At 45.9% G+C, this 12,521-nt stretch overlaps 1 protein-coding gene across 10 annotated transcripts in view; it reads left to right on the top strand.

Moving 5' to 3' along the window:
- Positions 1-12,521, top strand: part of car (vacuolar protein sorting-associated protein 33A) — a 240,063-nt gene that overhangs the window by 24,294 nt on the left and 203,248 nt on the right. For all 10 annotated transcript variants that reach the window (XR_012826926.1, XM_075686939.1, XM_075686940.1 and 7 more), the window contains one exon: positions 1,539-1,666. Coding sequence is in view for 9 of the 10 variants with exons in the window: in XM_075686939.1 (XP_075543054.1) it covers positions 1,539-1,666 (128 nt within the window). In the remaining variant the exon portion in view is untranslated. The remainder of the gene's footprint in view (positions 1-1,538; positions 1,667-12,521) is intronic.

Raw genomic sequence — 12,521 nt, 5'->3', positions numbered from 1 at the left:
GTGTGCCGTTGTCATTCTACTATAAATATTTGTTTTTCTGTCTTTCGACTCTGACGCATTCGCTGTTTTCGTTTGAGTACAGAATGACCAACCGGCTTGTATACCCCGTCGACGACTTCGGGCCAGTGGCGAACGGGGGACAAGCTGTGACATTTACCTTTGTTTCGATGTCATTCAAATGTCCACCAAGGCTGGTCACTGTGCTTTTCGTTATCTGAAGTTGAGCTTTCAGGTCAGCAATGTCTGCCTTGATAGCCTGCTGCCCTTCTAAAAGCATTTGAAACATGTCCTCAATGGTCGGCCCAGGATTCTCCTCAGTGTCGCCCCATGCATGCTTTCATGCACAAATACAGTGTTTACTCACGTAATGGATGCACTCACGTAATGAATACACCCCCAAATTAGTCGTGAAAAATTTTAATTTAGTTTTGCTCGCATAATGAACGTACCCCCAAGTTTGCTACTGTGCAGTCCCATGATCGAATGGCCGTGCTGAAGTTTTTCGGAGAGACTACAATCTTTGACTCTTGCACATGGGTTTAAAGCAAATGCACTTATGCTTAATGCAACCTTTCTGCTACTGTTGGCATAAAGGCACTTTGCAGATTAGAGAAAGAAAAAAACACAGCTGGCTCTCTGCAGCATACACAGTTTACATACTTTACGCTCACCTAATAGTAACATCCTGCCGCATGTCCACTTGGCATCCCGCCACGCATCCTGCGCATGTGGGATGCGCGGCCGGGTGTGGCGTACGGGAGAGTCTGTGAAGTGGCGGCCAGCACTTGATCCGCATAGTGGTCATAGTCGGGCGTAGTGCCGAATTAGCGTGTCTGTGGTTCACTTTTCTGCCAGCCTTGGTTATGTGTGTGATGAGCCTTAACTTGACTTATACGCCTGCTGCGGGACATAAAGTTTATCTGCTCATGTAATGGAAATGCTGATCAGACACCGATGAACTTTGACATTCCTATGAGCAGGACGGTAAGAGACACATGCAGCTTGCTTGTCAGAACAGGTGCGTGCTTCAACGTGAGGCTTGTGATAATGTGAGGGTTGCGATAATGTGGAGTGCCATTCTCTCCTTCTAATTTGCTATTGCCAAGTACCTGATGCACTCCGCTTTTGTCAATGTGATCATGGTGTGGCTTGCGAGCACTCGGTTGACTGACTTTCACATCAGCGGTTCGTGATACTACATGACCACTATCTCCAATTTTCATTATCTAAGCTGGCACCCTGCTTAACATGCAGCTGCACTCCTTTTGGCACATGTATCTAATTGACCACAGTAAAAGATAGTGTAATTATTTGTTGTATGTTCAAGGAATTGAAGCCCTATACTGTGATTGTGGAGCTGGCAGCTTCAATATAAGGGTAAAGTGAAGAGTTATATGCAAACATTGTGTTACATTAATTGAACAGGACTATGTTTGGCATGCACTTCACATTCTTTAGCTTTGAAGGCATCAAAGCCTAGAAGGCCGAGATTTTAGTGTCGGTAGCAGACTTCCCAACTCTGTTGGCTGTGTGTGCAGGACCACCAGGTGACCCAGATGTTCCACTTGTCAACTCAGCGTCCCATGAGCACCACAGCCCAACATGTGATCTACATGGTGCGGCCACGGCTCACCCTAATGGACATCATTGCAGAGCAAGTGCTCGAGTAAGTGGCACTGTGTGTCTACAACATTTTTTACACACCATACTTTCCTACAGATAAGATGTCCTGCTGTATTGAAGAAATTTAAAGGACTTGATGAGAGGTTCAATGCTGAGCTTCATAGAACTAAGGCGATTTACTACGATCAGGGCCGGATTAACAGCGCTGAGGGCCCGGTTCAAAAAAAGCAAGGGGGACCCCTCCCTTGCCCCCTCCCGCCTTACCCTCTCATCATTCTTGAGACTTGACGCTTTCTAGAATTCGCTACAAAGAACACATGCCGTATTTACTCGAATGATCTCCAGAGTGTTTATGAACATTGCCTGGGCATCTACTTTCTCGCAGAGCACGTGAGAGATTGCCATTGGAATTGAACTACATTATGAGACAAACAGACATAGACAGCATTAAGATTTGTCGAGCTAGTTGGTTCATGCTGAAAGAAGGGTCAATGTTTTTAATAACACTCGAATAAACAATCATACACATTTTCATTTATGCACAGATCGTTCACTTTTAAACACAGGTAATAAATTTACATCTTTGCAGGCAATATCCGCTTTTATAAGAGCAGGAAACACATTCATACTGCAGACGCATTTTCTGCTATTAAATTGTAGAATTTACATTTAAAAAAAATTTCTACTTCAGGAAAATGTAAAAATAGGTTATGCGTTTCGCAGAAATTCAACGTTGAAATAGGGCATGTATAGGTATTGACATGTTTTTTCATTCATCCTTTAAGAAAAGAAAGAAAGATATGTATATTTGTACAGGCATTTTCGTGCCTTTTCCTGGGACAGTTTGTTGATGAGATCAACATTGACCCTCCTAAGAATCTCCGCCTCCACGCACAGCAATGACAAATCGCTGAGGCGGCTGTCAGTTATCATTGATCGAAGCCTTAGGCATTAGGCAGGCCCCCTAAGCCCAGAGAGCCCCGTTTATTTTAACCCCTTGAACCCTGGATAATCTGCCCCTGACTACGATAATATTTTTACTGATATTCCTGATAAGCACTCCTCTGCTGCTGCGGCTGCCTAGAGTGTAGTAAATATAGCTTTAGGTCATGAAAGCAGAAATGCATTTCCTGAGCAACTAATGCATGAAAACAGAGTATATACAGCAAAACCCCTTTACAATGAAATGGGATATAATGAGCTAACGGATATAACGAAGCAATCGTGATTCCCCTTGAAATTCCAATAGATGCCCATGTATTGAAAACCTCATTTTAACAAAGCTAAAATTTCCTCGCAGTGGTTGTTACAAACCTTTGTTTAGACCGCAGCTCTTTGGCGCCCATTTTTGCCTCTCGCGGCAACCCACGCCGTCACCGGCTCCGTAGCCGGGGTCAGCGCACTGCTCAAGCCGCGCACGCTCCTGGCGCCATCTCCTGAGAACGGCCTTGCGCTCTTCGCTCCTCCTCCAGTGCCACCCCTGCGCAGCAGCAATCAGACACCAGCTCGGTGGCAGCTGATCTTGATGATGTACTGCTGCCCAAGCCGAAATGCACAGCCACCGTTCGCCACTGCATGTACCTCTTCTCCCCCTCTCTCCTCCATGGCGACGACCGCGCCAGAACACATGGTTTTCTCTGGTTGTCAAAGCGGTGGCTCGGTGTCAGCGGATCACGGTGCGTGCTTCCCAAGCCGAAATGCAGAGCCACCTTCAGTTGAATTCAGCGTCAGTGGCGTCAGTCAGTCGTTGCCATCTCTTTACCGCCTAAGTTCCTATGTGCCTACACGCTGCCTCCCACGACCTCCCGATAAATGAGGCATTTGCACCAAGCTATGCTTGTAGTGGCTGGTGCGAAATGGTCCGCACAAGATGGATTGTCCGATGCTCACAGACGGTTTATATTATAAATGATCTGTCTGCCTACATAAATAGCTTATTCACAGCCAGTTCTTTCGGAGCCATGAGCAAGGCAAGCAGTGGAAGTCTTTCGTCTGCCGCTGCTACTAAACGAGCTGCCCAAGCAGAGGCCCAGCGCCCTCGCCGCCAGAATCCAGAGGTGTGCTATGCTGAACCAGGCATTGGTTCAGCAAGTTGAGCATATATCCATCTGTTTCTTCGACCACACAGCTTCCTTCATGACAATCAAGAACTGGGAGTGAAGTGTTTCTTGAAGAAGGAATATGGTGTGAAGAATAAAAAGTTGTCTGTAACTGTAGGTACATGTCTTGCACAAATTCTTTGCCTCAATATATCGAAAAGTGGAAACAGCTCAAGAGCTGCACTCAACTTTCGCATTAGGCAGTAACGTAATCATGGCAATTTTTCTTCTTTTCCACAAAGAGCATTTACTGGTGGACCCGCCTGCTCTTCTGCTGTGTGCTGGGGGGCGGCGCCGACTGTGGTTTTGTTGTTGCTTGTCGTCTGTGTGCGCATCAAGGATAATTTTGTTTCTGTCGGTTCGTTCGTGCGAGTTCCCACCACCAGAAAGGAGATGGACGACGGCAATGGCAAACGCAAGCGCAAAACGATATCAATCGAGCAGAAGGTGGCTATGCTGAAAGCCGTTGAGTCCAGTGTGAAGAAGATAAATGTGGCCGAAGATTTTGGCATAGCGTTGAGCACGCTGTTGACGATGTTGAGCAGCAAAGAAGCTGCGAGCCCCTGCTTTTGAAGCTATAGAGAAGGGGGACTTCAAGTGGTTTTTGGACGCTAGAGCAAGCGGCACTCCTGTGAGTGGGGCACTGTTGCAGCGCAAAGTGAGGGACTTTGTGTGCATCGTGGGGCACGACGATTTTGTGGCAAATGTCGGCTGGCTGCAGCATTTCAAGGAGCACCACAACATCGTTGGCAGGGCTGTAAGCGGGGAAGCGCTGCCTGTCGACCGCGAAGCTGCAGTGGCGTGGGTGGAGACAAATGTTAGATAGCTGCTAGAAAAATACAGTGCCAAAGATTTATTCAACGCGGATGAGACCGCCCTGCTCTATCAGATGCTGCAGCAAAGAACCTTGGCCCTCAAAGGTGAACGCTGTTAGGGTGGTAAGCAGAGCAAGGTTCACGTAACCATGTTGCTTTGTGCCAACATGGATGGGTCGGAAAAGGTGCCGACCTTCGCGGTTGGCAAAGGTATGTCACCACAATGCTCTTAAGGCGAACGAAAGCTCCAAGTGAGCTGTGTGTAGGCTTGGATGAGGAGATAAATTTTTGCACAATGGCTGCGGGAGTGCGGCCCAGCACACTGCCGTTATGCTCAAGAACATTGAGCTATGCGTCTTGCCACCAAACTACACTGCAGTTATGCAACCCCTCGACCAAGGAGTTACCATGAACTTTAAATCGGGCTATTGCAAGCGTGTGATCGACCATATTCTGCTCAATATGAGCATGAAGTGCGAGTCCACGATCGACTTGTACATAGCGATCGAGATGGTACAGGCTGCTTGGATGGCTGTGCCGGCAAGCATGATCACCACTTCCTTCCGGCATGCCTCATTTGGCGTCAGCAGTGGCGGTTACAGCGCAGATATCAGTGCTGCCACCAATGGGGGGGGGAGGGGGGGGAGGTGAGGGTAGGGTGCCATGGACGAACAAGCCCTAGCGTCGTGGGATGCCCACTTTGGCGCCGGCATTGTGCCCGACTGGGACACCTTCTTCATGTACGTCAGTGCCAAAGCTTATGCGGCGACGACCGAAAAGCTAACGGAGGCGGAAATTGTGCGCATGATGACAGGGGTGCCTAATGACGACAGTGATGAATGTGTTGACGACAGCCTGGAGCTTAATATTGAACGTAACGTACCGGCGCCCACACAAATGCTGAATGCAGCAGACCTACTGCGCCGCTTCGTTGGCACTCATGATGACGGCGACAATGGACTCGAAAGCCATCATTCGCCTGAAGAAGACAGGGCAAAAATCTATCAAGGCCTTTTTTTCTGTGAAGTGAGCCGCAACCTGGTGTGCTATTCATCCATCAGTGATGGGCCATTTGGCATGAATAAAGTATCGATTCCTTGGTGTTCCTTTTTTTTGCTTGTTTTTTTCTGTGCGATGGCTGTTTTCTTTTCTTTTGTGGCGGGCTGCTGTGAGATTTGGTGGTGGGTACATCCTCTCTTGCTTGCTTATTGTGGATGGAAATGGATAATGGCTATAACGAACTAATTGGTTATAACGAAGTAATTATGACCCCCTTCAACTTCATTATAAGGAAGGTTTACTGCACAGTCAAACCCCAATATGTCAAACACGGATAGGTCGAATTATTTGCGTATATCAGCTGGAAAATTGCATGCATTTTTAATTTTTTATTTTGAACGGGGTCGGACGTAATGTGGTCATATCAAACTCTGGCACCCCTGACCAGGGGCGCTATCTTGTACTCGTTCGAAAAGCCGACGTTTGTTTTCGCTGCATGCAATTGGCCTAGGCCGTGTTGACTTCGCACGGCAAACGAAGTCGGCGCGGCCTAGGCCAACGCCTCCTGTAGTTAGAGGAGGCGTTGCCTAGGCTAATTGCGTGCAGCGCAATCAACCGTGCCCTCCCAGCCGACGATGTCGGCGCGGACTAGATAGCTGAACACACGCTCTGAACAACAATGCGTGGTGCACAACCGCGCATCGTTGTTCGGTTCATCGCATCATTGCCCTTGGTTCATTGTTGATTTGCAGAAGTTTTTGGCGTGTTTTTTACATGATGTTCTATATCAAACTCTGGCTATATCAAACTTTTTGCGATCGGAGCACTGTTCAATATATCGAGGTTTGACTGTACTGAGGTTTTTACAGAATTTTCTAAGAAGAATTTGGTTGGCCATAATGCTTCTGCTAGATAACCACTTGTTCACAGTGGCTTGGTCAATATCTGTACTTAAAGTATGTTCCTTCATCCCATGGCTGAAATAGAAATTTATAGGACTTTTATGTCACTAAAGAATACGAGAGCTCTGGATAATGACAACCTGCAGGTTATACCAATCAAAGCTATTCTTGAATACATAGGTATCTGTACTTGCATACATATTTGACCTATTGGTAGAATTGGGTGAATTCCCCAACGTAATGAAATGTCGGGAGTGTATGCTGTGTATAAAGATGGATACAACAACGTACCTAAAATTTATCGACCGATAGCTATCATACCTATATTTGCTAAATTTTTTGAAAAAAATATCTTACATTACTGGTTTAACAATTTTTTTGATGGGGTTCAACTTTTCTCAGATTCACAGTATGGTTTTCGTAGGGGTTGATCAAATGAAACTGCATTATTAGATATGAAAGAACATCTCCTACAAAATATTCAAAACAGGCTAATAACTTCAGCCTTATTTATTGTTTTCAGTGAGGCATTTTCTTTACTTGACCATAAAATATTGGCACATAAGTTATCAATTTACATATTACACGGTAAACCTCTAGCTTTAATGCAGTCTTACTTATTTGACAGGAGTATGCATTGGGACACAAAAATCACCTTTGTTACCAATATCATAAGAAGCCAACAAACACTGACACCAAGAACAACATAGGGGAAAATTACTTGTGCTTAATAAATGAAATAAAGAAACGACGTATTAATGGAATGACAGTGGGTGAAAAAGCAACTTGCCGCAGGTGGATAACAATCCCACCTTTCACAACAAACCCCCTTTCTTCTCCTTTGTTACCAGTAGCAATAGGTGTACCACAAGGAAGCATGTTGGCACCTCTTCTGTTTAATGTTTACATAAATAGTATCGTAAACATTGAAACTTTACATTGATTCAACTGTAAAGTTCGTCATATACGCAGATGTTTGTACCATGCCTCTTTTTGGTCCTGACACGAACAACTTGCAATTGAACGTAACCAGATACTTGATAAACTTGTTTACTGGTCATTGTTGAACTCGCTTAAAATAAATCCTTTAAAAACAAAAGTTATGCTTGTTCAAACCAGAAACAAAGCAGTGAGAACAGAACATGTCATTAGAAGTGGCGATTATGAAATTGAAACAGTATAGAAACATACATTGCTCGTTGTAACATATACTTCATATTTTACATGGGATTCACATATTTCTCAGCTGTGTAATGTCATCAGTCAGTGGTGCAATGTTGTGGTGCCCTGGGTTTCTTCCTTTAAACATTAAAATTCAAATATATTATGCACTGTTCATTTCATTAATGAAATTCTATAGCGTAGTTTGGCTAACTAAATCAAGCATACAAAAGTTATAGTACAATGCAAAAAAAAAAAAGAAAATTTCTGTATGTTCACAGTCTTGAATATCATGAATCTACTGTGAGCGCTTTTCAAAAATATAACACAATTAGCACAAAAAGCATGTATGACTATCATGTTCTATTGTACATGTATTTTTATTATTCAGACTAAATCTTTGCACCATTTTTAGAAAGAACAGTGGCCTTCGATAAACATAGGCCTCTTTGTAGCATGGGGACGGAGTGCCTATCACGTTTCTGTACAGACTGCAAAGACTATAGCACCCAATCTTCCTTCAATTCTAAATAAATACAAACAAACACGGTACACTTCGAAACCTCAGTCGCAAGCACTTTTTGTGAAAATGCTGCGATAGTTGTTTGATATATGTCGCTTATATTTGTATCTGTTTCTTGTGCTTCAGTTCCATATCGTTCTTGCTTTATCTCATTTTTATACAGATGCTGACTCTGTTGGCAGCACTCTTGCATTAGTATATTGGCTTGTTTTCGCATTTGCTTCTTGCTTTGGTTGCTGTATCTGCCTTGTAATGGCTACATGGATCTCTGTCAAGCTGTCTATACAGCTTTTAGCTGAGGTAGCCATCCAGGGCTATCTGGTGAACAATATGAATGAATGAATGGATGAATGGTTGCATGTCTATGTTAAAGAGCAATAAGACACCGGAGGGTTATTGGTGCACCATACACATGATGTGAGTGACAATCTGACTGTATGCTGTTGGGCCTGTTTGCAGATAGCTGTACGTAGATTAGAGAGTTTAGCTTTGCATTATATGGAATATGTTACGGAGATACGTGATATTTTTGGCCCTCTGCGCATGCGCTGTCTTTCCGTGGAACTGTGGTAAACGTATCGAGCAATCGTGTTAGCATACTGTCATAGAATTACGTGGATTCTTACAGCCGTGAGACAGTTTAGGTGTCCACTGGGGAGGGAAATATTTACGATGCCCTTAATTTCCTACCTCTTTTTCCCGTTTATTACTACAAAAGTACTGCTACTAGTATGCAATAAAGAATTTGACTTTTACAGTGTTCCACATTGCCAATGCATTAATAACACTAATACTGTGATGCCATCTACAAAGTGGAAATAATAACACTTTCCTAGTTCGGTGACCTCTCTTTACACCTAGCAGCGTCAAAACAAACAGCTGATCACAATAATCACAACAGAGCATGGCCAGCACTTTGTCCTTACTGAGATATGAAGAGTGATTTTACTGTTTATTTCTTGCTGTCATGATGGAGGCTGTAGGGGTTCCACTCTGCATGTGGCTAGGGCTGAAGGCGAACTCCGGATCTAGCACCACGCAGTCGCTTTGTGTTACTCCCCAACCCGTAGTGCGGGAATTGCGGCTACGTCAGGTTCGAACGAATAAGGCAACCAGCGGCGTCAACTGTAAGAATGTTTATTGCTACTGGCAATAAAGAACACTGGCAGAGGGACATCCTCTCTGTAATAGTAATAAATAGGCTGGCCTCGTTGCCTGGGATAGTCGGGCAAACGTGGTCACTCACGGGTTGTGGCAGGTACTCCAGTCCGGCAGGTTAGGGGCTGGTGTCAGAGAGAGAGGGTCTCCCCCGGTCACGCTGTTTTGTACCTTTTTACCTGGGCGAGGGGAATGTCCTCCTCGCCCGTCAATTACCCGCCCGCGAGTCAGGGAAGAAGGGCATGCGGGTCGTCGCGAGAGCGAGGGAGAATCGGGAGAGGGCATAGTGCGCCTCTCCCCTGTCTATGCCGGCTCTCGACGCGACGACGCGGGGGAGGATGGGCGCGTGTGCTCCCCACGAGGCAAAGGTGGATTTGAATCAAAGCGACCAGTCTGCGCTGGTTCAGGCACTGCCGTGGTGTTAGGCGGTTACAGTACCCTGCTGCGGTACTCGGGGGTTTAAGACGCTTGTACACAATGGGCCTAACATACCACGCATTGCAGTAACACATCACGTTAAGCTAGAACACTCTTGTATGAGACACAACCACTTTCTCTGGTCATGGCTTTTTGCAGCTGCTGCTGCACGATTTGCGAATTATGAATGATTGACTGAATGACTTGGCAGCAGCGGGGGCAGCGAAGAGCACGCCTTGAAACGTCTTTCTTGTAACCGCAGATAAGCCCATCAAACAAGTCACAGCTGCTGTTTGCCGCGGATCCACGTGCCTACGTTGGGGGTGTGGCAACAGTATTTCCTGAAATCTGCATCACTGTACCGCCACCAGGGGCCATCGAAACCTACATAAAGTGGACATCATCGTGCGCCGCACCACTTGGCAGCAGCGGGGGCAGCGAAGAGCACGCCTTGAAACGTCTTTCTTGTAACCGCAGATAAGCCCATCAAACAAGTCACAGCTGCTGTTTGCCGCGGATCCACGTGCCTACGTTGGGGGTGTGGCAACAGTATTTCCTGAAATCTGCATCACTGTACCGCCACCAGGGGCCATCGAAACCTACATAAAGTGGACATCATCGTGCGCCGCACCACTGGGCAGCAGCGGGGGCAGCGAAGAGCACGCCTTGAAACGTCTTTCTTGTAACCGCAGATAAGCCCATCAAACAAGTCACAGCTGCTGTTTGCCGCGGATCCACGTGCCTACGTTGGGGGTGTGGCAACAGTATTTCCTGAAATCTGCATCACTGTACCGCCACCAGGGGCCATCGAAACCTACATAAAGTGGACATCATCGTGCGCCGCACCACTGGGCAGCAGCGGGGGCAGCGAAGAGCACGCCTTGAAACGTCTTTCTTGTAACCGCAGATAAGCCCATCAAACAAGTCACAGCTGCTGTTTGCCGCGGATCCACGTGCCTACGTTGGGGGTGTGGCAACAGTATTTCCTGAAATCTGCATCACTGTACCGCCACCAGGGGCCATCGAAACCTACATAAAGTGGACATCATCGTGCGCCGCACCACTGGGCAGCAGCGGGGGCAGCGAAGAGCACGCCTTGAAACGTCTTTCTTGTAACCGCAGATAAGCCCATCAAACAAGTCACAGCTGCTGTTTGCCGCGGATCCACGTGCCTACGTTGGGGGTGTGGCAACAGTATTTCCTGAAATCTGCATCACTGTACCGCCACCAGGGGCCATCGAAACCTACATAAAGTGGACATCATCGTGCGCCGCACCACTGGGCAGCAGCGGGGGCAGCGAAGAGCACGCCTTGAAACGTCTTTCTTGTAACCGCAGGTTGGTGTTTCCTCTCGCGCTGGTTTTAAACATGTGTTTGCTGCCGCTGCTGCCACCCTGATATTCCTGCTGTGTGTGCTCTTTTTAAGTACTTTGTTCCTGTAGCCATAGTATATTCCTGCTGTGTGTGTGCTTTTAAGTAATTTATTCGTGCAATCAAAGTGTGCGATGACCACAGATGTCTGCTTTTCCTGTAAGGATACGTTCGCGTCAGGTGAAAGTTTTGTATTATGTGATGACTGTGACCACCCATACCATTTTGGAACGTGTGCTGCGCTCACAGAGAAACAATACAAAAAGTCAGCGAAACAGTAATGGGTTTGCGCAACGTGCAAAACTATGAAGCGCAAAGGAGAGAACCTGCATGAAAAGATGGCTAATGAGGAGGCAGCCGACATAAGGTCAATCCTAGTTAGCATAAACGAAAAACTTGATGAATTGATGCCACTAAAAGAGACTGTGCCAAACATAGAAAGATCAGTTCAGCTGATGTCAGAAAAATATGACGAAGTTCTACAGCAACTCGTCACTCAAGAAAAGGACGCGAAAGAAATGCGAAAGAGACTGGAAGCCCTTCAACTAAAAGCACAGAAAACAGAAGCCGAAAATGAAAAACTACGAAGTGAAATTAACGACCTTGAGTGGCGAGGCAGAAGGCTAAACCTTGAATTTCACGGAATTCAGGTATCCACTGATGAAAATCTGTTAAGCAAAGTGAACTCTGTGGCCGACGTGATCGGTGTGTCCAGGCTTGACGATACAGACATTGATGCTATTCACAGATTGCCGTCCAAACTTGATAAAATTCCCGGAATTATCGTCAGATACGCAAGGCAAGCAGTGAGGGATCTGTGGTTTGAAAGAAGGCATAAACTGAAGGAGAGCAAATGTAGCGCTTCCATTCTAGAAAACTTGACAAACCATAACCGTCAATTGCTACAACAAACAAAACACTGGGCGAAGCAAAATGCGCACCAGTACGTCTGGCACAGAAATGGTAAAATTTTGGTGCGGAAAGCCAATGGTGATTCAGTGATTGTAGTGCGCAGTGCACGTGATCTTCCTACATAATTCTTCTTATTACGTTATAGCCATGTGTATGAAAGTTTGCCATGGCTAATCGCACTTACTTTCTTCCTGATGAGGTAAGCACAGTTGTAGCAAGTTATAACAAAACTTCCCTCAAATGTCTTCACTTAAACACCCGTTCACTGTGTAACAAGGAAACCGAAGTTGATGCTTTTATTGCTAGCTTTTCTTTTTTGTTTGATGTCGTCATGTTGACGGAAACTTGGTGTAAAGACGGCCAAAATAACTACACATTCTCCTCTTATCAGTCATTTTCGTTAAATCGAGCCACGCGCCGTGGTGGTGGTGTTATGTTGCTGATAAAACCGGGTGTCAATTGTGAACTGCTTGATTCGTTTTGCGTTGTTTGCAATGACTTTGAAATACTCTCGGCACGTGTGAACAAACACGTATTTTCT

This window comes from Dermacentor variabilis, chromosome 3 (assembly GCF_050947875.1).
Source record: "Dermacentor variabilis isolate Ectoservices chromosome 3, ASM5094787v1, whole genome shotgun sequence".
NCBI lineage: Eukaryota > Metazoa > Arthropoda > Arachnida > Ixodida > Ixodidae > Dermacentor > Dermacentor variabilis.
Note: the sequence above shows the minus strand (reverse complement) of the source record. Positions and strands in the feature narration are given on the sequence as shown.